The sequence below is a fragment of the Rousettus aegyptiacus genome, unplaced genomic scaffold (genome assembly GCF_014176215.1).
Source record: "Rousettus aegyptiacus isolate mRouAeg1 unplaced genomic scaffold, mRouAeg1.p scaffold_m13_p_3, whole genome shotgun sequence".
In the NCBI taxonomy this organism is placed as follows: domain Eukaryota; kingdom Metazoa; phylum Chordata; class Mammalia; order Chiroptera; family Pteropodidae; genus Rousettus; species Rousettus aegyptiacus.
Genome location: NW_023416306.1, coordinates 157,807,785 through 157,834,901, shown reverse-complemented (window position 1 = coordinate 157,834,901; position 27,117 = coordinate 157,807,785). Strand labels below are relative to the sequence as shown.

Below are 27,117 nucleotides of genomic sequence, written 5' to 3'. Positions count from 1 at the left end.
ATCAACTATTATTAGATATGTAAATAGGAAAATACTATCCAGAGTAAAAAAAAATAGTCAATAGAAACTAACCCTCAAATGGTCCAGGTATTGGACCTGACACAGATTTTAAAGCAGCTATTATAAATATATTCAAAGAACTAAAGGAAAATATCGCCATAATGAGTGAATGTATAGGGCAGAATTGGACAGAAAAATAGAAACTATAAAAGCATCAAATGAAAAATCTAGGATGGAAAAGTTGAATAACTGTGAAGAAAAAGTTAACCAGATGAGCTTAACAGGAGCGTGAAGATGATAGAAGAAAAAATAAATAGTTTTGGAGACAAATAAATAGGAGAAGAGATAGACAAAGGGGGAGAAAAACATTTGAGGAAATAGCTGATTTTTTTAAACTTCATGAAAAAAATTGACATACAGATTTGAGATACTACACAATCATCAAGTAATATGACTTATAAATAAAAAAACCACATTTAGATATACTTTAGTTAATGGCTAAAAACCAAAGATAAAATCTTGAAAGTGGTTAGAGAAAAAAAAGATACAGAGACCAAAAGACAAAAGTTTTAAGGAAAAAAAAAGTCAACCTCAAATTCTATGTTTATTGAAAATTATCCTTCAACAACAGGGATGAAATAAAGAATGGACTTTTTAAAGCAATGCTGTCCAGTGGAAATATAATGTAGACCACATATGTATTATTTTAAATTTTCTAGTTTCCCCATTGAAAAATAAGTTAAACAGGTGAAATTTATTTTAAAAATTTATTTTCTTTAACCCAATATAGTCAAAATATTATTTAACATGAAATTAATATGAAAATTATCAAATAGCTATCTTACACAGTTTTATTCTCTTTAAAAGCTGATATTTTATACTTAACAATTCAGTTTTGTTAGCCACACTTCAGTAGTTACCTGTGTCTAGTGGCTGCTATAGTAAGACTGGGTAAGAAGAAGTATTGTCTCACCCTATCTTATACATAGTATTTAAATTAACCTTCCTAAAACATTTACCTACTCAAAAGACCTGAAGAGGCTACCTACTACATGGTAAAACAAGTCCATTTGTTCATTCATTCATTCATTCATTCATTTATTCATTTTTCAACCAGTCACTCAATGAACATTTACTAAATTATAGACCCTATTCAAAGAATTGGAGACATCAACAAGAAAAAGATCCAGTCTCTTTCTTCAGGGAGCTCATTGGCCGGTAGCCGCATCAGCAAACAAGTTCATTATAAATGAGCGTAGGTAAGATACTATCAGTATAGAGAAGATATAAGGGATAAGGGGCAAGTGGGATTAGTGAGAGTCAAAGGAAGATACCGTATATCAGAGTTCTTGGTTGTAAGCAACAGAAACTGACTCTGGCTAACACAGAGAGGAAAGGAGTCTATGGCTGTGAGGAGCCAAGAAGTTTTTAAGCAGAGCTGTGACACAGGCGTTCTCAGGTTTTAAGAAGACAACTCAGGCAGGGAAATAGATAGGAGGCTAGTAATTGGATGAGAGAGACAGTGAGGGGTATTGGCAATAGGAATGGATAGGGTAGTTTCAGGAATTCAAACTCGTTCTGAAATTTAGAGCTGTTACTGTTCTAACCCCTCGTTTCCTAGTGCATTCAATACCATTCCCACCCTCTTCAGATAACATAACACTGTCAACTCGACACGACATTCCTGCTCCCCATTTTTAAGATGACTTTGCCTCTCCACTCTTTTGCTCAGAACCTTCCTTTCCAATTTAAGGTGTAGCTCATGGCCATCTACTGCTCAAGTCCTCAGTAGTCTTTTAAAGCCCTTATTCTCTGCTGTTGTTGTTTTGATGGATAACTTGTCACAAGGGGTTAGAGAGACTGTTGTGTTATTGCTTTATGTTGCTGTCATACCCCCTGCAATCTACTGTAAGCTACTTGAGGCCAATGATGCTGTCCTATTCTTTCTTGAACCCTCAGGCCCTAGAATGGGCTCAGCAAGAGTACCCAGTACATGTTCCTGAAGATGCTGACCTCAGACTTTTGGGACACTCTGAGGTCCTGTTGCAGCTGATAGCTTCCATCACCGAGTAGAGTTTGAGGAAAGTTAATCTTCTCTAGGCACATTTCTTGATTCACTTTCCAGTCTTAAACCTTCCATAGCTCCCCATTTTCCACTGAACTCTTCTCAGCCCTGAAGACCATCATTCCTCCCTCCCCATACTTCACCTGCAGATACCTCAGCTCTCATCCGACTGAACTCGTTACTGGCCCAGAAACAAGCCCCCCCACCCCAGGGTCTAATTTTTCATCTTGACTTATGCTGATCCTCTGTCCAAAGATGTCCTTACCCTTCCTTCCCAGTGGTCTAGAACAGAGGATGTCCTTTAATTCCAAGAAACCTGCCCAGTCCCTTATGATCTCAGCCCTTGTGGATCTCTCTGTAGTGAAACAGTGTTTCTGGTGTGTCCTTCAGTGGGCAGTTATTCCCAGATCTGTTGTGTTTGCTCTTCTGTGTATCTTCATCTCTCCAACTAGACTGCAAACTGCTCGAGGGTCACTATCTCAAAGGGCGCATGATACATAACTGGACGCACAGGGCTCATGATCATGTATGAGAAGATCGACAGAGGATGAATCTATTTCTGTGATTCTTATCAGCCAACTGCATTTCTCACCCCCAAATTTTAGTGTGTAAGAGATGCTGAGAAAGAAGCTTTTTTTCTGAAATGACAACCCAGGTCCTTCAATGAAATTTTTAGTGTCTCTTGGTCAATCCTGCTGCTGATTCTGAGTCACTCCTCATTCGCGGTGTTTCTAAGCCTCAACTTTATGATTCACATTCTAAAAATGGGGTGAGGTTTTTAAAGAGAAACCAATTGCAGTGTGAACTTAGCCTCACAATGATTGGGTTCCTCTGTGGTTGCCAGCTGCTGGCACAGCACTCCTCAGGATCTGGTGTCCCATGACTTATTGGATGATGTGGCTGTTTTGTTGTGAAAAGCTAGACTCCATTTCACGGGGTCGTGATATGGGATTCTCTGTAATAAATCTGTTCCACCAGGCTTTCTTGGGAGCACTCATTATCTGTAACCAGCCGATGTCTGGATCTGGGTTGGACAAGCTAAAGAGAGTAGGTAAATCTTTAGGGCTCTTCTTTCATTCATACTTTCTGATTAGTAGTCTTGGTTCCTCAGCCAGAATGCTCCTGTATTTGTAAAAAGGAGGTTGAATACTGGAGTCTATTTAGCATCTAGGAGAACTCTAAAAATGACTGAAAGGGGAAATCACTAAAACCGGAGTGTGTACACAACATAAATGAGGTAGTTTCATGAAATTTATATTCTGGTCCAAGACTTCCACTAACAACAACACTGATGGCTGTGGCTGACATTTATAAAGAACTTGGAATGGGGCCTGGCACATTGTAAGCTCTGTGTGAGGTCACCCGCTATAATCATTGTCATTGCTACAGAGGGTTTGTTACTCCCAATACTAAACACTTGGTGTGTGTTACCTTACTTAATCCTTAAAATTGTGAAGTTAGTTTTGTTCATCTTGCTGAACATGGGTGAACTGAGGCATGACGACTGTACAGGACTCGAATCTGGACAGCCTAGCTCCTGGGCCCGTGCTCTCAATCTCTGTTGCTATACCTGATTTCCTTGGGCCTCAGTTTTCCATCTGTAAAACCAGAGATCTGGGCTATTGGTCTTTAAATCCTCTGAGCTCTAAAATGTCTAAGTATTTTCTCCATTACCATCACCCTTTTCCTTATCTTCTTCCCCAGACTCCTCCCCCACCCACAGTCATCCTGTTAACTTCACTGGATTTATTACCACGGGATCTGTAGGATGTTTTTCCCTTTGGGCTCTGATGCTGTGTATGTCAGCACATGGACATGTATTGTGGCTTTTTTGTTGTTGTTGGACCTGGTCTACATGCTGCTGTTGTTGGGAGGGGAGGAATCTGATTCTTCGATTTTACTGTCTTCTCTTGGCCTGCAGCCATTACCTCACTGAGTGATGTGAGCATTTGACTGGGCTTGAGAAAGTCTTGATGAGAGTAACCTGTGGACTCAGCTCTTTCAGTCTAGGCTCTGTGTGATTCTCTGGTAGATCTGGTTTTGGAGCACTGCACTCCTCGGGCTGTTTGTACATGTCTGGTCCGTGGCTGGTAAGGATCTTAGGAGGAGGGGGACTTGAAAGAGAGATGTCTGGGCTTTGCATTCTCTACAGCTTGGGTACGCTGGAAGATTTCCACATAGGGAGTTACCCAGATCATTTCATTATGGTTCCATTGTAATTAATTACTTTTATAAATTACTTCAGTGGGTGACAATCTGTGTATATTCTCTAGTACTTTTTTTGTAGCTGTGACCCAAAGAGTAGAGTGTTTTGGCATCAGAAGACCTGGGTTCAAAGGTTGCATCTGTCACTTCCTGGCTTGGTGCATCTAACACACCTGCTTGTTATGGCCTCTGCTTGATCATTCTCTGGGTGGGATCTTATTATGGAAAAAAAAAAAAAAGTTCATTTGTCCCGGGATGTGTGAATCCTTCCACTTAAAAGCCTGGAGGAAACAACTTAGGAACTTAGGGCACCAAATAAGGACCTGGAAATAACAAAAGTATTGGATAAGTGACAACTCAAGGAAGCCTAGCTTTGTTCATCTGTAAAAGAAAGATATCAATGTCTTACTCAGCTAAAATGGCTATTGAATAAATGAAGTATGTTTCTGAAAATTATAAGTTCTATACAAGTATTAGTTGCTTTTAGGAAGTATCATTATACAAAACTAATTATTTTAATTACCCCCCCCCCAAAAAAAAAGCTGTTAATATTTCTATTCTGGTTTTCTCCAGCATAGATTATTTACTGCAGATAATAACCTATAGTAAAATTCCCTCAACATTTCCATTTTATTGTGCACCAGTTAGAAGGCTATTAGTTAAATTGTTCTAGGCTAGAATGAATATCGTGAGTATTCAGTTAATAAGAACTAATATTGCACAAGGTGGATAATAGTTCTTTTGTGGAAACATTAATTTTGCATTCAGATTTTGTTAATTCATTATAAGAACAAGAGCTAGGTTCAAGTTGTAAAAGTACATTAATTATACAGACAGCGTAAGTCTATTAAGTAACCTCTGTACGCATAGAACATAACTGCAATGTGAGTGAAGGCTAGACATTTATGTACTAATTCAATTTGGCCTAGAGTAAAAAATGTGTTTAACTTACATTTTTCACTAAAGCAAATATGCTCTACCCACTTACTCCAAATGAACAGGATGGCTCCATTTCTGTTTCTCTTGATTTGTAAAACCACGCTTGGAGATACCATCTGGAGATTGTTGGGTTTCTTCCAAAGCTTTAAATCAGACTTGCAAAGAGCTACCTGCCTAAGGCAAGAAACAGCACTGACTTAATAGGAAAGAACATGCTTTTATTTCACCATTTGGTTAAAGAAAGTGGAAGTACTTTGAAAAATTTTAATACTCGTTTTATGATGATGACATTATAATATAGATAAAAGTGTTTCCAAAATAGAATAATTGGGGAAATTTGGGAATCTAATTGCTAAATTTTATCTGATTATTTACAAATTTGATATGAAGGCATGTACAAAGATCTTGATGCTACAGGCAGGTAATTCCATATGAGAAGTGAGGGCAAGACAGGGGCACAGAAAAAGGAGGCAAGTGGAAACCACCCAGACTGCCTCGTGGGCAGTGTTGAAAGCCCCAGACCTATGTGGACTGGATATAGTGTGATGGTTATTTTTTTTTAATTGTTATTATTTTTTAAAACAGATGTCCACTTGACAGATTAACCAAAAGCAAGAGAGGCTGATCCGTCTACATTCTGAGTGCTGCCTTCTGCAAGACCAGCATCGTAGACCCTAGGCTCAAGTCTGCCACACTGCCATAGCTTTACCCACCCCAGGTATTACTCTGGGGTCTGCCTGAGGCCAGCAGTGCGAAGATGACCAGTGCCTTCCTAGCATGACGACCTTGGACCATGTGATCGCTACCCACCAGTCAGAGTGGGTCTCCTTCAATGAGGAGCCACTCTTCCCCGTCCCTCCTGAGGGTAAGGACTGCTTTCATTTCCTGGGTGAAAAAGAGTGGCAAAGAACCATGCCTGCTTGTTATGGCTTCTGCTTGATCATTCTGTTGGTGGAATCTTAATATGGAAAGAGAGCCAGTTTGTCATTTTCCTCAGATGGAGATTCTTCTACTATCTTCAGAACCCTAGGGCCTGGAAACACCAAAAGTATTGGCTGCTTTCTTCAAAGGAACATAAACTTCATATTTACAAAGTACTTTATACTTGGTCTTATTGGTGGTTACTTTCAACAGCAATTTGGATTTTTTCAATTTTGAAAGCATAGTTGTTAGGAGTGACACACTTTCTATCTAGCCACATTGCTTGGGGTCAAATCCTGGCTCTACAGGCGAGTGAAATGCCCTTGGGGAGATTATTTCTTTTAACATCTCTATGTAGTAGTTTATCTGTGCAGTCTGGGTAATCACAGTACCTACTTCACAGTGGTTGTGAGGATTAAATTAATTAATAAATGTAAAGTCCCTAGAATAGTATCTGGTACATGGAAAGAGCTCAGGAATGGTCATCCACAATCATGATGTAGATGGCTAAACTGACTTCGAGGGAGCTGGTGCTCAGGGAGGAAGGTCAAGGTGCGATACAGGAGATATTGGCAGAGACATGTCAGCTGGTTCTGTTTTACCGCAGCTGCCACTTTCAGCTGAAATCAGCCCAGCTTCATTGACACTGCACAGTGTGAGTCCACAGGAGTACCGTCCGGTGGCTACTGGCAGGCAGTGTCCTTAAAATGTGGCTACTCTGAATTGTGATGTACTGAAGTGTAAAATACCCACGCTGAATTCCAAAGACGGAGTAAAAGTTAAATATTTCATTAACAACTTTTATATCAGTTACAGGTTTGAATGATGAATTTTCAACATACCGGGTTGAAATTTATATTATTAAAAGTAGTTTTGCTGGTTCCTTTTTATTTTTTTTACTGTGGCTACTAGAAAATTTTAAATTACTTATGTGGCTTGCTTTTTTTCTTTTAGACAATACTAAAGGTTTTGATTACATGCAAATGGACTAGTTTGGCTAGTGATAGGAGAAGGGAGTTTTATATTAGTACTTTGATTTTTTGAAAGCTTTTACACAGTAAAATTGACCACTTTTGATGTACAGTTGATGAACTTTAACACGTATTTGTAACTATGTATTTGTATTTATGTAACTATCACCATATATCACAATCAGGATATAGTTCTTTTTAAAAAAATTATGTGAAGGCTGTTAAATATTTCAGGAACAATAAAATGATGCAAAGCCAGGGGAAGAGCCTCTGTGTTGCATTCAGCTGATCATTGGTGCAGAGTTTGCACCCAGTAGGCTGCAGACGTGTAATTAGGACTGCACAGATTTCGAAGTTTGAATTTAGATGTCTTTAGTCCAGAGAGAAGCTGTCCATTTCAGCCATACCCTCCACCAGTCCCTATTGCCTTTTGCTTTTCTCATTTAATTCAGTTATATTTCTCGCTTGGCGTCTGTAGGCCTTTTTGTTTGTGACCCCTAAGCAGTGAAGTAGATGCTGGGATAAGAAGAGTGAACCAGTCTTAGCCCCGCCCCCCCCCCCATACTCCATGGACGGGCTGAGGTTATACATTATTAGGAAAACAGTCCTTTGCGTAGAGGCAGATGGACATGGCTGTTTCTTTGCCCTCACCCACTGTAATGGTGAGTCCTATGATCTCCCCTTACCCATCCTTCGTTTTTCCTCCCCAAGACAGTTTTGAAGAGCGGCCTTCCCCATGTGATGTGACGATGCTGTCTGGTATTTGTTTCAGGGGGCACCGAGGGGCACCTCACAGGACTGTCGTCCTCCTCGGGCCAGTCCGAGAGCTCCTCAGGAGAGAACCAAGTGGTGGATGGAGGCTCTCAGGACCTTTCCCACTCAGAGCAGGATGACTCCTCTGAGAAGATGGGCCTCATCTCCGAAGCAGCCTCCCCTCCTGGGAGCCCTGAGCAGCCCCCAGCTGACCTGGCCTCTGCCATCAGCAACTGGGTTCAATTTGAAGACGACGCACCATGGGCCAGTGTGTCACCACCTCACAAAGAAACAGGTGGGTGGCTGAAAGGGTTCTGGCTTAGGTCTGTGCTCGTCAGGGATGCTCTTCCATGGGAGGTGTGGGGCTGCCGGAATTCCACTTCGCCTGCTCCTGAGCCCCGAAGCACTGGCCGCCTAGGACAGCGGGCAGAGAGCTCGTCTGGCTTCATTCTGCAGGTGGTTTCTGTTAACATAAGCATAGGGAAGGGTTTATGTGTTCTGGATAACTTCCAGCCTTTCACTCTCTTCCCTGGCTGTTGACCTATCTTTGCAAATATGCATATTTATCTATCTCTCAGGGATTAGAAGTATATTTACTTAGCACCTAAATTGTAAGCTCCTTACAAGTAGAAATGAATGTCTCTCAAAGTGTGGACCACCAAACATCTCTAGTAGAGGAACCAGTTAAATAAACATGGATGTTCTTACATCCCAGGCCTCTTGGATCCAAATCTTCAGGGTAGGCACTGTCGTTAATGGTAAATTCCTTGTTTTGTGGGATTTCCACAGCCAGAAGCTGCACTGGGGAGCTTAGCAAAGCCCGAGCAGTTTGCTAAGCCTCTCCCTGCCAACCAGGCTGCTGATTTTCTTGTGCACGGAAGCAAAGCAAGGGAGATTGGATAACCTTCGGGACTGTATTAGTTTTCTATTTTCTGTTGTAACAAATTACCACAAATGTAGTGGCTTAAACAATATAATTTTATCATCTTACAATTCCGTAATTCAGAAGACCGACATGGATGTCTCTTGGCTAAAATCAAGGTGTCATCAGGACTGCATTCCTCTCAGGAGGCTCCAGGGCGGAATCTGTTTCCCTGAACTTTCCAGCAGCTTCTAGAGATCGCCCACACTCCTTGACATGTGGCCACATCCTCTGTCTCAAAGCCAGCAATGTCACATCTCTCTGTGCCTTTGTTCTGAAGTCACGGCTTCTGACATCTGCCTCCCTCTTCTGTTTTTAAGGACCCTTGTGATTACCTTGGGCCCTCCCGAATACTCCAGGATAATTTCCCCATCTCAAAGTCCTTAACTTAAACACAACTGCAAAGTCCCTTTTTGTCACATAAAGTGACATATTCCCAAGGAATGAGGATCAGGATGTGGATATCTTTGTAAGGGCCATTATTTTGTTCACCACAGAAAACTAATAGCAAAAAGCAAAGTTGATATGTTTTTCTGCTGATGGGTTAAATGTTTTGCTATGTTTAGTTTTTAAAAAGAATTACTTTGTTTATCAAACATGTTTTCAACATCGGTAAAAAACAATTTTAGGAAAATATAAAGCATCATTTTACTATATCATAAACACTTCCATTTTTACATAATTTTCATATCCACGTATACTTTTTCATATTTATCATATTTCTCAGTGAATTGTTGGTGCGAGAGCCACGACACTCAAAGTAGCATGGATGAACTGACAGGTCCAGGCACGTTTCTCAGGTGGGCTGGAGGGAGCAAGTAACCTTTACCGGACATTTAATACTGGCAAGATAGTGGGCTGATCAAGTGTTTATACATGTGGCAAAAAGTTACTGAACGCTGGGCATTGAATCAGTACAGAAATATGTCTCTTATTTTTAAAAAAGGTATGTACTGAATGCATACTCTCTTAGGTACTATGCTCAATGGTTTAACTACATCATCTCTGGTACCCCTTACACCATTCATATGAGGAAGGTATTAATATTACATTTATGTTACAGATGAGGAAAATGATACATTGATGGTTTAGGAATTTGCCCAAGGTTATATGCTAGGAAGTGGCAGGAGAGAGCTTCAACACCAGGCAGTGAGACGCCAGGATCTTGGAACAGCCTAGGGCTGTTCAGTGTTGTGTGTACCTCCCTGTTCCCACTGTGGCTCTGTTTTCCTCTGCTCCCTCATTCCTGGGAGGCAGAGGAAGTGAGTGAGGCTTGGGGTGGTGTTTCTCTCCTCATTTGTCCTAAAGTGGTCCGGCCTTCAGATCATTGGTTATATTCATGGCAATTAGATTCTTTCACATCTCATTCACACCTTACCTTTAGCCTCAAAGATTGCTCAGAACTATTTATATGATAGATGGGTCAATTTGCTTCAGCTCTTTACCATTTATTTTTGCAAAACTAACTGGGGTTAGTCATAATTATGTTGCCCCCATCTGACTGAGGATCTCAGCATGTTATTGATCATGGTTTTGACTTAATGTTAAAAGCTTATCCTTGAAGGAAACAGTTCTCAAATTGTGGTCTATAGATATCTGGGATTTCCCAAGACCCGTTCAAGGAGTCTGCGGTGTCAGAATGATTTTCATAATAATTCTAAGATGTTATTTGCCATTTTCACTGCATTGACATTTGTACTGATTGTGCAAAACTAATGGCAAGTAAAATTTCTGGCCATAGTGTACTTATACTAAAAAAAGTAAATTTCACTTAATATCCTTGATGAAGAAGTAAAAATTATTAAATTTATTAATTCTCGATTCTTAAGAATAGCTCTTAAATATTCTATGTGACAAATAGGGAAATATACATAAACTACTTTTACTCCATATCAAAGTATAATAGTTGACTTGAAGAAAAATAATTATGTAGAAAAAATTTGGTTTAAAATTTTTTAATTAAAAAATCAATTAAAAATCAAAATTATTTTAAAATTATTTTTTAGAATGAAAATAATGCCAAAAAAACCCCTTGAACAAAGTATTAGTATTTTAAAAACAGGATCTAACCAGAAAACAAGGCTCCATGGGAACTGATTTTTGGCTTCAGTCATCTTCCTAGTCACATAAGTATCACCAGAACAAACTAACTCTTTCCTGTGTTGTAGTTGCATTTTCTCAGTTTCTTCACATTTTATGCCCCGTGTCCTATTTGCCCCTATTAAATGTCCAGCACTTCTGATCAGACATCTTTGTGTCAAGAGAAAGGGAAAAATGTGTATCTTGGCTCCTTCCCATGCAGCCTCTCTGTGAATATCCTTTTATGAGAAGATTATGATCTTGGCCTAAGATAAATAGGTGGGAGGACAAAAAAGGAGGATAAATGGGACCAATTAGCACTGTTCCTACTCTGGATTTCTGGAAGCAAAAAGTGGAGCCTTACTTAGTTAGCCAGCTGTTCCACACCGTAACATCCTGGCTTGCAAAGAGCAGTTAGAAAAGATAGCGTGCACACATACAGGGAGTGGCCAGGTGGAGAAATGTTAACATGGGATACACCTCTTCCTTCTCCCTGTTCCCATACCGCCGCTCTTCACAGTTTTTCAGGCGGATAAAGAATTTAAAAAAAAAAAAGAAAGAATTTATCTTTTAAGCTGTGCCACCTAAGAATAAAAGCCAGGATTGGATTCCAGCCTGGAATGGGAACGTACTATTTGCCCTAATTAAAATGCAAGGAGGCTGTAGGCTTGGTGAAGCTAGGGACAAAGAAACTATCATTAGTGGTAAATCTCTTATTTTTGTGGCATTTAAATGCTAGAAGCTGGACTGGGTGCCTAGAGAAGCCTGGGAGTTATTAGTCCGCACCCTGGTGGCCTGGCGACTTGCTGTTCACTGAAGCATATACCAAGGTTGATTGGATAACCTGGAGCAACAGCTAGTGAGAAAAACAACTCCAGAAATGCTTCAATCCATCAAGGGAACAGCTTTCTCTTGGACTTCAACTAGAGCAGGATTTGAAGTGAAAAGTGCCATCATGCTGGTCTGGGAAAAAGGAGATACAGATCTTCCTCAGAAAAAAATATCATCAATTGAGTGACAAAGCCTTTTCATAACTGCATTTATAGGCAAGACAACTGGCATCATTTCCTTGGACCTGAGGATACTAAGATGAGAGGGCATATAAAATCATGCCCTGACTCTTTCATAAAAATTGTTTCCTCCATTAAAACCCCTGAAATTTGGTGGGGGGCCAAACGTTGAATTCATGTCTCTTTGACCTAAGAAGACCACTTTGGCTCAGGCTATGTTAATAAATATTCTCTTTAGAAAGATTTTTATTCTAATCTTAACTGTCGAAAACTTAAAGACTTGAATTAACCCCCCAAATACTGTTTATATCTCCGGTCTGAAGGTGTCATATGATCGGTGGGGTCACATGGTGAAAAATATCAAGAAATTTAACTGAAAACTTGTTTGCTGAACCTTGAACTAAATGCATAGCTATTCTGCTAAACCATGATCAGAGCCAAAGTATTTTTAAAGAAAGCTCCTGGTGAGTCTGTTCAACTTAAAATTAAATCTTTATGTTATTCTCAAAAAAAAAATTTAAAAAAAATGAACATAAACCCAGGTGGTGTTTTATCACATTGAATCCTTTAGCAGTGGTATTTCTGATTTTTCCTAGTTGCAAAAATTTTCTGAACTTACTTTTTGCCTTCTCAGGCTTTAAAATTCCACTGTGCCCCAGGAAGAATATAGTGGTCAGGTTACCTATCACGTAAAATCTTTATAAAGGCTGATTTCATATAGTATGTGCATTTTACAAGTGTGTTTGTGTGTGTGCGCGCGTGCGCGCACGCGTGCGCCCGCTTAGAATATGTTTGCAAATGCATGCAGGCAAACTGAAAGAGCAAAGTTTATCCTCCCCTCCCCCCCAAAATTGAGGCATTGTTGTCAGCATGAGGCTTCCTGTTCCTTCATGTTATGCTCTGACCTTGCTCCAAGGACATGGCAATTTCACAGCAAGGCGGAGGCTGAATTGGACCCATTATGCAGATACTGCAGGATATGCATAATTACACACATTAAAAAAACTTATTTCCGGAACATTTGTCCCACAGCCCAAGTGATACACTTGTATTCCCTTGTGCTTCAAATGTCTTCCCTAAAAACTTGGGCTAAGGCCTTCCCATTGTGTTTGGGGAAGCTAATTATCTGGGACCAGAGAAAGAGCCACTTGTTTGGGGGTGGACCAGAGATGATGTCAGCTGTTTAAGAGGAAGGCAAGGGTGACAGCTGAGAGACCTAATCCTGAAGAAGAGTAGCCCAGCGGCTAATTTCTATTATCTTTTTCATTCTGGCTACTGGGGGGGGGGGGGTGTTGGGTGGGGGTGGAATAAGATCCCAACCATTTGGGGATTATGTAGACAAGGCCCACTGCATTTGACATGCACATGCATTTCCCTCCTCAACAGAGGAGGTCTTATTTTCTTTTAATACCTTGAATTGTTCTTCTCTGTTTAAATGTAATTACTGACCTTTCCAGAATCCATCTCGAACAGTAATGTACTCAGGAATGAATTTTAACAGAGGCCTTCTTCCTCAGGGCCCCATGCCTCTCTGCCCCTCTTCACTGGGCTCCACCCGGCTCTCACCATCTCTCTCACTGTTCCCAAGAAGTTCATTGTTGCTCTTGCAGTTTCCTTGGCCCCTAGAGCTTTCCCACCACGTTTGCACTCCGAGCTCAGTTCAAACATTACCTCCCCCTGGCCAGCTTTTTCCTGCTCTAAATGTCTTTACAGCCAGAATGTCTATAAATCAGATTATATATTTATTTGTTTAATTGTTTATTGTCTCTCTTCACCACGGGGAAGGGACTTTGTCTACTTCATTTTCTCTCTATCCCAGAATAAGGTGCTTGGAACTTAGAAGGTGCTCACTTACCATCTGTTGGATTAACAAATGAAATGATGAAAGATGCACTGTAGGAAATCTCCTATAGAGTGACTAAAAGACTCATGTCTGTGGGGCCGGTAAGCTGTTAGGTAGGACTTAAAGGATGGCTCCCTCAGTGAAGTGGACTTTCTTTTAACACAGTGGTCAAGGAAAGTAGGCCAGCTTCTTCTTCATCGTGCCCTTTTTCTTTTCAGCTGACTATTACTGTGAGTTTTTGATTTCCCATTGTTATACACACAATGCATACACACATATGCATACTCATACCACATACATATACATAGATATATATATACATGCAGGCATAACACATAACATAACACCCTTATGTGTGTATATACCTACATATATATGCATACACAGACACACATACGTGGATTTTTCCCTGGGGGCTGCCTTAAAAAGCACACTTAAAACTGTCCATGATATTTTTGTTGGCTTTGAAGCTACCATCATACCATGGGGGGAGAGGAGAGCTCTTAAAGATGGCTTTTCCAGTTATCTAAAAGGGGCCTTAAAATATTTTATTAAAACTCCAATATTCTCCTCCTCCAGAGAATGTGCTGGCTCACTCAGGCGGGCTTTTCCGTCTATCCCACCCACACCATGGGTCACAAAACACAGTAAACTACCCAAGCATGTGTTAATTAACTAGTTCATTCATGCAATACACATTTAGGTTCTGGGAAAGCAATTATGAGAAAGTCAGCCACAGTCTCTGCTCTCTGCAAGCTGAGCTGACCTAGCAGTTGGGCCACGTGTCACCAGCACAGCCTTCTAGGGTGGGGATGTGCTCCTCTGAACCTGTCCTGGGACAGCCGCTTCTCATGGCCAACTGTGGAATAGCAGGAGCCATGATGAAGACTGGAATTTGATCTATTTTGTATTCATGGGTGGGCATGTTTACAATGTAGGGGGAAAATCCTATAGCCCAAGCGAGCAGACATCAAAGTATAAATAAAGACATGAGATCAAAATGTATAAGTATTTAAATTTTTAATCTACCCAGGATCCCAAAGATAAAAAATATTGTTTTCACTGTGTTAATTGTTTCAGCTAACATCTTGTATGTTTATTATTCATTCAACCAATGGTGCTTTGACACCCCACTGTGTGCCAGTCAGTTCGAGGCACTGGGGATTCAGCAGATTATTCCTGCCCCATGGAGTATACCTTCTGCTGGGCGAGCCATACCAGAAATATAATAAAGAAGTAGATACAGTATAAGTGTGTTAGATAATTTAAGTAGGAAGGAGAGAAAAATTAGGCAAAAAAATGAGTAGGGAGGATGTGAAATTTTACATAAGATCAGGGAGTGACTCTGCAGTAGCTTTTGAGTGAAGACTTTAGAGAAGTTAAGGACTGACCTTGCAGAAATCGGGTGAGGAACCTTCCAAGTGGAAGGAACTGCAAGTGAGGAGGAGTCTCTGGAAGGCAACCGTGTCCCTGATGTGTGACTGGAGTGGAAGGAATTGACAAGAGAAGGAAGGAGACAGGCAGAGTGGTGGTGGGGACTCAGACTGCCTGATCCTGGCCGGGCAGGGTGGGGACTTTGACACTTCCTATGAGTGAGGTTGGAAACTGTCGAAGGGTTTTTTGAGCAGAGGTGTGGTATGATCCGACTTAAGTTTTAACAGGTAATTCTATTAAAATTGTGTGGCTGTGATGTTGACAGATTGAGAAGGAGGATAAGTAGAGAAGCAGGAAGACCAGGTGGGAAGCCATTGCAGTGATCCAGGCAGGAGAGGATGGTGGCTGGGACCAGGGTGGTAGCTTGGAGATGGTGGGAAGTGATTGGATTCCAGATGTATTCCGAAGGTAGGACTGACAGAAGTCGTGATAGACCAAATGTGAGAAGAATCAAGGATGACTGGATGGTTTTTTTCTGAGCACCTGAATGGATGAAGGATCTGGTGGGGAAGGGGTAACAGGGACTTGGATTCAGACTTTTAGAGTTCTGAGTGGAGATTCCAAGTAGATTGGGACATGTCTGGAAATAATGGCTACCACTTAACCCTTTTTGAGTATTTCCTTTATGCCAAGCACTTTTCTAAATCCTTTGTCATTACTAACCTAATCCCCTTATGAGGTGGTACTATTTTTAGCCCCATTTTCCAGTTGAAAACACATAAGAACAGATGGATTAGGTAACTTGCCCCAGGCTACAGGGATCCAGGATGTGAATCAGGCAGTCTGGATCCAGGGTCCTTACACACAATCTCATAGGAGAGGAGGAGAGGCAGATTTCTATTGTTTTTATTTTTTCTTTCCTGGATGGATGTAGCTTTGAAACACTGTGATGACAGCAACCTGCTGCTATCTGGCCCAGCTATCAAAGGTCTGGCCTCTGAGAAAAGAGTTCAGGCTCAATACTTAAACTGATTTTGTGGCCAGAAGACATTCAATTCAGAACGTAAATAAAATGACTCATCCAAGATTTCCAAGTGGATAAATAAAGTATATTAAACCAAATTAGAACGGTTCGTTACATCTAGAGACTGCCTCTCCCGGCTTCATTACTTTTTTAGTTTCTCTTTCAAGGGCAATATTGGAGTTTTATCTAAGAAATGTAAAGATCTAATGTGAAAATATAAATAATTAAAATAGCTTCCTTGCTGAGTAATTGGAGCCTTTTGATATGTGGCGTTAATAAGCTTTATTAGTTTCAGGAATATATTTTAAATGCATATTAAGTTATATTTTTAAAATAGATATTAAATTTTTATTTTTTAATAAAAGAAACATTTTAAATGTATGTTATAAAGAACAATAGTACAACCCACCACCCAGTTTAATAAATGGAATTTATCATCCAGAAGCCCCCATGTTTCCCTTCTCCTTCCAGACATCTCCTTCCTTCCCTTCTATATCACCACTTTCCTGGGTTTTATGAAATAATTGCATTGCTTTTCTTAACAGCGTTCCTACTTATATGTGCATCGAGAGCGATATAATTGAATTCCACTATTTTTTGAATTTTGTGTAAATAATCCATGGCTTGCTTGATCCTTTAACACATTATATGAGATTTTTTCCCCATGTTATTACATGTAGCTGTAGTTCCTTTATTTTTTATTGTTGTAAATTCCATTATATTATACCACAATTCATTTATGCCTTCTATTATTGATGGATATTTGAATTGTTTCTTCCTTTTGGTAATTAGGAATGTGGTTCTATGCGCATTCTTTTTATCTGTGAATATTCTTCACATAAATCCTGGTGAACATGCGCAAATGGTTCATTCGTATGAACAAGTTGATGGGGCATGGCTGCGCTGTAGAACGTGCTTGTCTTCCACTTCATCAGAAGACTCCAATTTACTCTCCTGTCAGCCATATCTAAAAGATGCTGCAGCTCCCCTTCCTCACCGACACTTGGGAATGCCATATTTTTTAATTTTTGTCGTGGGGAGGCAGGGAGGAAGGGAAGTGGGGAGATGAATGGTATCTCATATGGTTTTTATTTGCATTTTCTAGATTACTAGAATACATTTTCTAGATTAATGAGGTTGAGCATCTTTTTCTATTTGGGTTTTTCCCTTTCATAAAATGGCCATTCATATTTTTGTTAGGGTCTCTCCCCTTTAAATGCTAATTTCTAAGAGTCTCTTGTGGAAATGATGTATGGCAAATATTATCTCCAACCCTGTGGATGGTCTTTTTACTCTCTTCAGGGTGCCATTTGATGAAAAGTTCTTAATTTCAGTGAGATGAAATTAAATTTTTTTTATGCTTAGTGCTTTCTGGGTCTTGGTAAAGAAGATCCTTCTTTCTCCCAAAGTCATGAGCAGATTTAGAAACATATATGTCTTCTAAAGTATTTTTTGTGGAGCCTTTCACACTTTGACATTCATTCCACTTAACGATTGATTTTTCTCCATAGTATGAAGGAGTCTAAATGCGTATTTTTCCATATAGTATGTTCTCAGTATTCTATTATTTTGTTTATTTTAAACATATTTATATTATTAAAAATTCTATTTTATTCATATCTAAAGAGTGTGAATCTATGCATTAATATGAGGGAAAAATCATGCTAGGATTTTGATTGAGAATGCAATAAATCTATAAACCATTTTGGGAGGAATTACCCTCTTTATAACATTATGTCTTTTAATCCCTAAATATAGTATATTTCTCCATTTATTTAGGTCTTCTCTATGGTCTGTTAACATACTTTAGAATTATCTCCTCTGAGGCCCTGTATATCTTATATTATTAGGTTTATTACTACATATGCTTTATATTTTTTTGTTGCTATTATAAATACTATCTTGTTTTAAGTTTAATTTTCTAAATATTTTTTGCTGGTTTTCAGAATTACAATTCATTTATATATTGATTAAAAAAAATCACAGTACCTTGCTAAAATTATTACTTTGATAACTTATCAGCAGGGTCTTTGGTTATTTTATGTAAACAAAAATATCTGCACGTAATGAGTTTTGATTTTTTCACTCCTTTTCACTTCCTGCCTTACTGTAAAGGCTCTGATCACAAATACAATGTCAATTAGAAGTGGGTGTAATGGGCACTGTCATCTTGATCTGGATTCCCAAGAGAAAGTTTTCCATTCTTGCGTGCTGTTTACTGTAGGGTTTTGGGGTTACCGCTACTAGGTTTAGGGAGCCTCTTCTGTTTCTAGTTCACCAAAAATTACTACCAGAAATAGATATTAAAGTTTATTCAGTACTTTTTCCATATCTATTATGATACTATTTTTATCCCTTTAATGTATTATTACGGTGAATTATGTTAATAGTTTTTGTAATGTTAACCCATGCATTCTCAACAGGTTGGTTTTACTGGCAGGGGTGCTAAAAGTAGTGGAGGGGCAAAGAAATATTTTTCTTTTATGTGTACAGTATAGCTATGTACATATACAGTATATAATAGACATATCTGTGGTATTAAAATTCAAGGAGAATTGATAAATTGGACATCATTAAAATTAAAAAAAAATTTACTTTGCAAAAGACCCTGTTAGGAGGATAAAGAGACAATTTATATACTGGGAGAAAATATTTGCAAACCACATATCGAACAAAGCACAAGTATCTAGACTATATAAAGAAACCTCAAAACCCAACAGTGAAAATTGGAAACTTATGTTCATAAAAGATTGTACACAAATATTCATAACACTTTTATTCTTAATAGTTAAGAACCTGAAACGTCCCAGATGTCCTTTGACAGGTGGATGGTTAGACTGACTGTGTCATATTTATACCATGGAATACTGCTCAGCAATAAAAAGGAGTGAAATGTTGATATTTTAACCCCTTGACTGATTCTCAAGGCATTCTGCTGAGTAATAAAAGCCAGTCCTAAAAGGTTACAGGCTGCATAATTCCATTTATAAGCATTCTTGAAAAGACAAAATGGCAGACATGGAAAACATATTAGTGGTTGCCAGGAGTTAGGGATAGGGCATGAGGGGAAGAGGTGGGAGTGGGTATAAAAGGGTAGCACGAAGGATCCTGTGGCAATGGAACTGTCCTGTATCTTGACTGTGGTGGGGGCTATACAAACCTAAAAATTGGTAACATTATATAGAACTAAATACACACGGGGTACATATAAAACTGGGGAAGTAGGAAGAAGACTGATGGATTATATTAATGTTGATTTTCTGGTTGTGGTATTCTACTGGGAGGAGGAATGGAATTCAAGGGGGAGAAGGTAGTTAGGGAGAAAATGTGTAATAGGCTCCTTAGGCAATAATGAAAAAAGGTTGAGACAATGTGTTAAAACATCCTTTCATTCATTAGTTAAACACAATTTACACATGGTTGTAGTCATCCTTTTCATAGATCACTAGATTCTCTTTGGTAATGATTTGTTTGGGGTTCTTCTATCTATGCCCATGATTGAGATTCATCTGTAATTCTCATACTGGAGAATATAAGTGTGAATGAGGTACACTTTGTCAGGTTTTGATGTCAGGAAATGCTAACCTCATAGGATGGGATGGTGAGGGATCCTTCCTTTTCTGTATTCTGAAAGAATTAAAGAAAGATTGAAATATTTTTTTCCTTTAAAGTTTGGTAGAACTTTTCTATAAAACCATCTGGCCTGACATTTTCCTTATGGGAAGGTTTTGAGGTCTGATTAATTTTATTTCATGGTTATTGGATGGTAAGGTTTTGAATTTGCTTCTTGAATCAGTTTTGAAATGTTATATTTTCCTAAGTCTTCTATAATTTTGTTTTATCTGTTTCAAATGCATTGATGTAAAAACATCCATTGTTTCTCTTCGTTGCTTCCATTTTATAGATAACATTTGTAATTTGTCCTCTTTTTCATTCTTAATATTATTTGTGTTCTTTTTTTTCTAGATTTTTCTTGACAGTTTTTCAATCCTATTAGCTTTCTCAAAGAATTGTTTGCCTATGTATGTTTTAAAATTTTTCAACAGTTTATGCTTTTATGCTTATTATTTCTTTTTTTCTAACATATTTTGGTTGTTTTGCTCATCCTTTTGTAACTGGGTAAGTTGGAAGTTTATCATGTTACATTTAAGTTCGTTTCTAAAGGAAGCAATCAACTTGCCCCGATAGTACTTCTTACCGGCATTCTTTTTTTTAATTTTTTTTTTTATGGTGATGTTGGTTAACGAAATCTGGTATGTTTCAGCTGTACATTTTAACAGTAAGGCATATATATATTTACATTTCAGGTGTGTTCACCTCCCATAGTTAGATTTCTTTCTGTTACCAAATATTTGACCCCTTTTAACTCACCTACCTTACCTGCATTCTTAAAGTTTTCATACAGTAATTTCATCATCATTTGGTTACGAATATTTTCTAATTTTCATTGCGATTTCTTCTTTGACTGATTTAGAAGTATGTTATTTTCTAAATTTTTCAGATTGCCTTTTTTAGATAAATAGATATATAGAACACCACACTCCACAGGTGAAGAATGCATATTCTTCATAATCCCACCTAGAACTTTTATGACAAGTGACTATCTACTATGGCATGAAGCAAGTTTTAACAAATGTCAAAAAATTGGTATCAAACACACCATGAACACAGGTCACAAATACCAAGTTATCAAACACACCATGAACACAGGTAATTAGTATGACCATTAGATCAGCTTGTTTATATATCTTCTGTTTTCTCGTTGATTTTTTTTGCCTGCTTGATCTGTCAGTTACCGAGAGAACTATGTCTCTATATCTCCTATTGCGATGATGAATATTTCTTGCTTTCTGTAGTTCTGTCAATTTTTACATTAATAACTTTGAGACTATATTATTAAATACATACAAATTTATAATAATTCTTATATATTTTTGATGAATTGATGTCTACTTGTGGAGTTGTTACCCTGTCTGCAATACCTTGAGATTTCTAATCTGACAAATAAAATCTTTCAATAAATTCTGGGAAATCCTTAGCCAGCATTTTTCAAAATGTTGACCTTCTTTTTCCTCCATGCTTTTAATTTCTCCTTCATATTTTCAGCTCTTTGTCTCTATGCTATCCAGTCAGCTTTGTATTTGTAGTAGTATTTTTTTCTTTTCCAGAAGTTCATTTAGTTCTTTTACAATTCTATGTGCCCCTTTCTCATGTTTTCACTTTATTTTATTCTTTTCTTGTTTCTTTAAACATGTTAAACACTTATATTTTCTGCTTAATAATTCTGGTGTCTAAATTCTTTGCAGGTTTGTCTGTCTGCTCACCCCTCCCCCCGCCCCCGCCCCTTCCCAATACCCCCTCTCCTTTACCACACACACCTGGCTGGCTCTCTGGCTCTTGTTTATGGTAATTTGATTGCTTATATATTTAATGATTTATTTACTTATATATATATTTTTAAAAAACCACATGCACATCAACTTAGGAACATTCTGTTTGAGAAGGCTGGTTTTAAAGTATCTTTCTTCAGAAAGGATTAGTATTTGCTTTTCCCAGGTGCCTGAGGCTACTACCAACCTGGAACTACTTCAACTAAATTCTCAGACTGGAGGCTTTTCAGACCACACAAGTGGTTTTAGGTGCAAACCCCTATGTGGGACAGATTGTGGTTATAAATTCTCAGGGTTTTTTTTTTTTTTTCTCCCTACCCTGCACTCAGGCTTAAGGCAGACAATTCTTTTTTCTCTATCCCCAGCTTGGGCTTGGGAGTTATTCCTTTGACTGAGCCTGTTCAGAATTCTAGCTATATGCCTCACATCTTCTGTTAGATTTCCCATCTTGGGTTTACCCTGGTTTTTTTTTTTTTTTTCCCTCCTTTGCATTCTTTACAAGATTTTTAAAATTCCGACTCAAATTTCTTCCTAGTTTATTCACAGTTGTCAGGGTGTGAAAATCAAGTTGTGTGCTCTGCTTACCATTTCTGGGTTTGAGGTTTCATCTGGCCTCTGAGAATTCTTTACCTTCTGGTTCGCCCTGTATTGTATTTTAAATGTTATTATGCTTCATCTGTCGATGTAAGAATGTCCAAACCTATAGAGAATTTTTATAATAAATTATTTGAGCCAAATAGAGGATACACCTGGAAGCAAGATCTCAACAGACTGAGAAAAAGGCTTCCAAGAAATGACAGTTTGCAGCTTCTTTTATGCATTTGGAATTAAGGAGGAAATGTAAGGAAGATTACTTGAAGGTGGGAGAAAGCTAGGCAGAGGATGAGATTACAGGATAGATAACAAGATTATGTGCTCTCTTGAGGGTGGTCAAAATTTAGAAGGAGGGGTCTGAAAAGAGTCCTTTCAAAGGTGTGTTAACTGAGATGCCTGGAAACAATGAACAGGGCTTGCTTAAGTCAGAGATAAACCATTTATTAAAGAAATTATGTGCCTAGAGTGTCACTACCCACCATGACCCGCCCAGTTAGGAAATTATGATCAGATCACCCTGTGAGGTTACTTTCCATAGAACCCCCGCCCTGCACCTCCTCGCCTCGCCTCTAGTGGTGTTGAACCATGAGCACTCCAGACAGAAACCACCTATATGTCTTATAAATGCCTGAGAAAATACAGAGTGAAAATTCTCCATAGTTTTAGTCTATGGCCCTGAACGTGCCCGATCTCGTCTGATCTCGGAAGCTAAGCAGGGTCGGGCCTGATTAGTACTTGAATGGGAGACCACCTAAAAATACCAGATGCTGTAGGCATTTAAAAAAAGAAAAGAAAAGAAATTCTCTGTAGTTTTATATTTATACATGTTACAAATATAGCTATTTATTCTTTCTTCCCTCTTAAATCTCAATGTTCTCTTCCTATGTCTTAACCCAACTTTATAATTTTGATTTTCCAGCCAGCAGAACTGACTCAGTCTTCTTGACCAAGCTACCTAATTTCTCTGAGTCTGTTTCCTATTGTGCAAAATAAGACTACTGCTTATTTCTCAGGATAGCTGGGATGAGATAGCATTTGTAAAGGTGTCTGACATATCATGGGTGCTCAATCGATCCCAGTTTCTTTTTTATTTTTCCTTCCCTGTCCACACTATTTTAAGCACTTGTTTTCAGTACTGAAATTTGCAATAAGATTTTTATGTAATACCATGGAGAAACCTTGTGGAAGGCAATGAACTGGACAAATTAGGAACATTAGTAAGATTTTTTTTTCAATTTGAGGGTCATGAGCAGTAATGATTTTGGTATTGACTCACAGTGGGGTCTCAGTCAATTGCTTTCCCCTGTCATTATCATGAGTGATACTGCCTACACTGCCTTGCCTGTGTGCCTTTTTAGATTTCATAGGATCGGAACAACATGAAAGTAAGACAAACACAAAGATAAACAAACTGAACCCATTTATATTGTATGTTTTTGGTTTTTGGTCTGTCTCCAGGCCTACCATTGACCATGCCATGCTGGACGTGCCCTTCCTTCAACTCCCTGGGGAGATGCCCGCTGACCTCGGAGAGCAGCTGGACCACACATTCTGAAGACACCAGTAGTCCTAGTTGTGACCCCTCGTACACAGACCTGCAGCTCATTGGTGCAGAGGAGCAGATGAGTGGCAGGGCCTCTGGGGCCGACTCGACTGGTAAGACGGAGCACCAAGCCATAGGGCTTTGCAAATCACTTTCGGTGACCTGTTGCCCCTCTTAAAAATCTCTGCAGAATGAAGTCAGGCGTAGTCATCCAGTCAAAAAGCTAGAATCCTGAGTGGTTAAAAATTGCATTGGAATAAAGCATGTATACAGATTGGCTGATTGGTTGGCAGATGATTAATACTGGGAAACCATTTGACAGTCTGTCTTAATGTGTTATTTTCTGAGAGTTCGGTACAAGTCCTGTTCCCTGTCAATTCAGTTTCTCCTTGGATAACTAACTACGTGAAATATGCACAAGGCTGAATCTGTTATCATGCCACCCACACATCTTCCTTCTTCAGCAAGAGAGATTTTAGCAGAGAAAAAATTGAATGTTATGTGAAACAGAATGAAAATCAGGACTCGGCCACTGTGTCTAGGCTACAAATCATTTTGCAGTTATGTTTATGCTGTCGCGCCTGAATTGAGCTATACATCTGTCTATAACATCCTGTGGTTTATTCATTAAGCTTCCCGTAGGTGTAGGATGAACTGCTGGCCAGCTTCGCAGGTGGCATATGGGCTTGTCAACAAGCACCACAGTACGGGTTAGGACAGCATTGCAAACATGTTGTGTGTTCTTGGTGTTTTGGTTATTTGGCCCAAGAGATTGTTTTCTTCTGAAAATAACGGAGTTTCTGGTAGTTCCTGTGTGTCTGGAATTACCCAGCATGTCCAAGAATAATTTGTTTTTCCTTCTCAAAAATGTTGTGTAGGAATTTGTTTCTGGATCATTTTTCAAACTTGGATAACTAACATTCGCCCTCGTGCTATGTGCTATTGGGGACGTTCTACAAGGAGAGAGATCTCTCTTGCAGACGAAAGGGTTCAGACAGGATTTAGTTTGATATTTGATAATATTGCAAGGAATCCTAGTTTATCACAGTCTCTCTCTCTTCACAAGCCACAGTTCTTTACAGCATTTTGTTTTCACAGACACTGTCTCAATTCTGGTTGATCTCCATGGCTGATGATCCAGTCAGTGGCTGAAATATTACCCCCACCCCATCTCCACTGTGGGGAGCATTTCTGGATACAGCCCCAGCTGTGGGAACCCCATCGGGCTCTTCCTGAACATCCTGACCTGTGTAATCAGGGCAGAGTTTTGTCTTTGAAAAGCCTTTAACTCATCTTGGACCCCAGGGTAGAAGGAGGATAAGGAAAAACAAGGTTTAGGAGAATGACCAAGTACTTCTAAACCTGGCATTTATCCATCTACCCTAGCAGTGGAGACTTTATAAGGACTTTCAGGTGAGCTGTTGAGAACTTCAAAGATTCTTTACACATTGGAGAGTCCTCCAGCCAAGTGACTCTCTGTCGTCCACTTGGCTGCAGGCCTGTGGCAGTGCCTTGTACCTCTTCCTAACCTTTGTTTATTAAAAATATTTTTGTAGTTTGATAGTTTTATTTTTGAAGGGAAAACAGGCATAGGTGAGAAATAGCTAAATTCCCCAAACTCCACTCCTAGAAAGCCTTTGTACTTCCACAGCAAAGTCAGTGTGATTCTCCTGATGGCAGCTTAATGAAGTGGCAAACAGCACCCAGGAGGAAACGATTAATGTCACTCATGGCCTGGAAACCCAAACCTGTAAATCCATGGCAAATGTCACTGCACTTACGGGGGTTGGGAGGGTAGGGGTGGAACACCTTACATGATTCTTCTCTGTATGTTGAAGATTTTATCTTTCAAACTTTTCAGGGAAGTCCATTTCATATAATAAACCTTTGCAAAATGCCACAGGGCCTGAGGGACACAGGGCAGCAAAGGGTAATCTGGCAGGAATTTCCCATCAAAGAGTATAAATGAGCTTGCCCGCACTGGGTTCTCCAGGGTTCCACTGAACCACCTGCTGCTATCAGTCCGTGCCCAGAACTCAGGAAGGGAGCAGGACCCGCCCAGAAACTGGTGTCTGACGGACCCCGCCTGTCATGGCTGCCTTTCCCAGGGTTCCACCTCCCAGATTCACCACCCTGGGGCTCAGAATCCTCCCTATCTGTCTGTAGCCTTGTGGTAAGTGACAATCGCCCCACCCCTACTTTTTGATCATTTGCATCTGAATCTCCGATTTACAGGTTCAGGAAATGTGTTGCAAAGTTTTCAACCCTCTCCCAGTGAGGATTATTAAATGCACTCAGCCTCAGCCACTCCCCATTTCTCTTGCAGTTGTGTGTGTTTTCAAAACTAAACTTGGACAGACAGACAGACAGACAGACAGACACACACACACACACACACACACACACGTCATGTCTTATTGTCTCTGTTTTTGTTTGTTTGTTTGTTTGTGTTTTAAACTGAGGCTTCCATGGAACAGGGCATTGCTGTGTGGCTCCAAGCGTGGTAGCCATGGGTATGTCTCCCATTACGGACAGAAACTGAGAAAACTGAATCTTCTCACCCTTATTCTTGCCTTTTTCTTCAAGGATATGGGACAAGGAATCTTTGTTTTGTCACTGTCCTTGAGGAAGTTGGGAAAATCCTCCTTCAGCTCCTTCGGCAGGCCTGTCTTGTCAGTTGCGTCATGGCGTCTGATGTGTTTGTGGGGCTGGTCGATGGGGCCCAGCTCTGGGAGAGCCCTCCTTCAAGGCAGAGTGGTTCAGTCAGGGTGAACTGAACCCCCCTGAGGCTATGGAGCAGACTCTCATCTGTCTGTTTCCTCCGGGCACGACATCTCCCCAGAGCTTCCCTTCCTCATGAGTATCCTGCACGGGTGGGGCTACAGGCCCTGAGTGAAGGTGCCTCGTACAGTGCCAAGCGCTGTAGGAATAAAGGAAAATTCCTAACTTAATAGCTCTGCGCCTCATTTCCCTTTTATATATGGGACATAAGGATAATTATAATTACTGCCTACTCCTTTCTTGCCCTAAAGAGGACTGTAAACTACATGTGTGGTGGGATGGGATCCGAGAAGTTCGCAGCAGTGAGTTGTGGGTAAATGCAGAGGCCTGCGGGGCTTCAGTATGATTGCTTTCTGTGCAGAGGGTGTGGGGATCTTTAGGGGAGCTACCTTGGGAGACCATTGCCATTTATCTGTCCCTTATGTTCACCCCCATGCCTTTTAGCATTGCAGAGAGAAGTAAGGGGTGAAGAACTCTCAGCTTAGCTGGCCCGGCTGGCCTGGGCTTTTGCTGGCCGCGAGCTGTGTGAGGAAGCCGCTGGGGCAGATGCTCCGAGATTCACCTCCTGTTGTGCAGAGAGCAATCATGGAAGCCCAGGCCCAGCCTGTTTACCTTGGCCCCATCACTCTGTACTGGAGGCACCGAGCCGCAGCCTCCCGTCATCTGAGGCAGGCAGGGACCCTGCAGCCCCACAGGGCAATCC

General features: G+C 39.8%; 1 protein-coding gene across 4 annotated transcripts in view; it reads left to right on the top strand.

The window, feature by feature from the left end:
* The window catches only part of STON2 (stonin 2), a 113,919-nt gene that overhangs the window by 24,015 nt on the left and 62,787 nt on the right, over positions 1 to 27,117 (top strand). For all 4 annotated transcript variants that reach the window (XM_016137514.2, XM_016137512.2, XM_016137513.2 and 1 more), the window contains exons 2-4: positions 5,795 to 6,074; positions 7,874 to 8,149; positions 23,549 to 23,746. In XM_016137514.2, coding sequence (XP_015993000.2) covers positions 5,987 to 6,074; positions 7,874 to 8,149; positions 23,549 to 23,746 — 562 coding nt within the window. In that variant the 5' untranslated portion in view covers positions 5,795 to 5,986. The remainder of the gene's footprint in view (positions 1 to 5,794; positions 6,075 to 7,873; positions 8,150 to 23,548; positions 23,747 to 27,117) is intronic.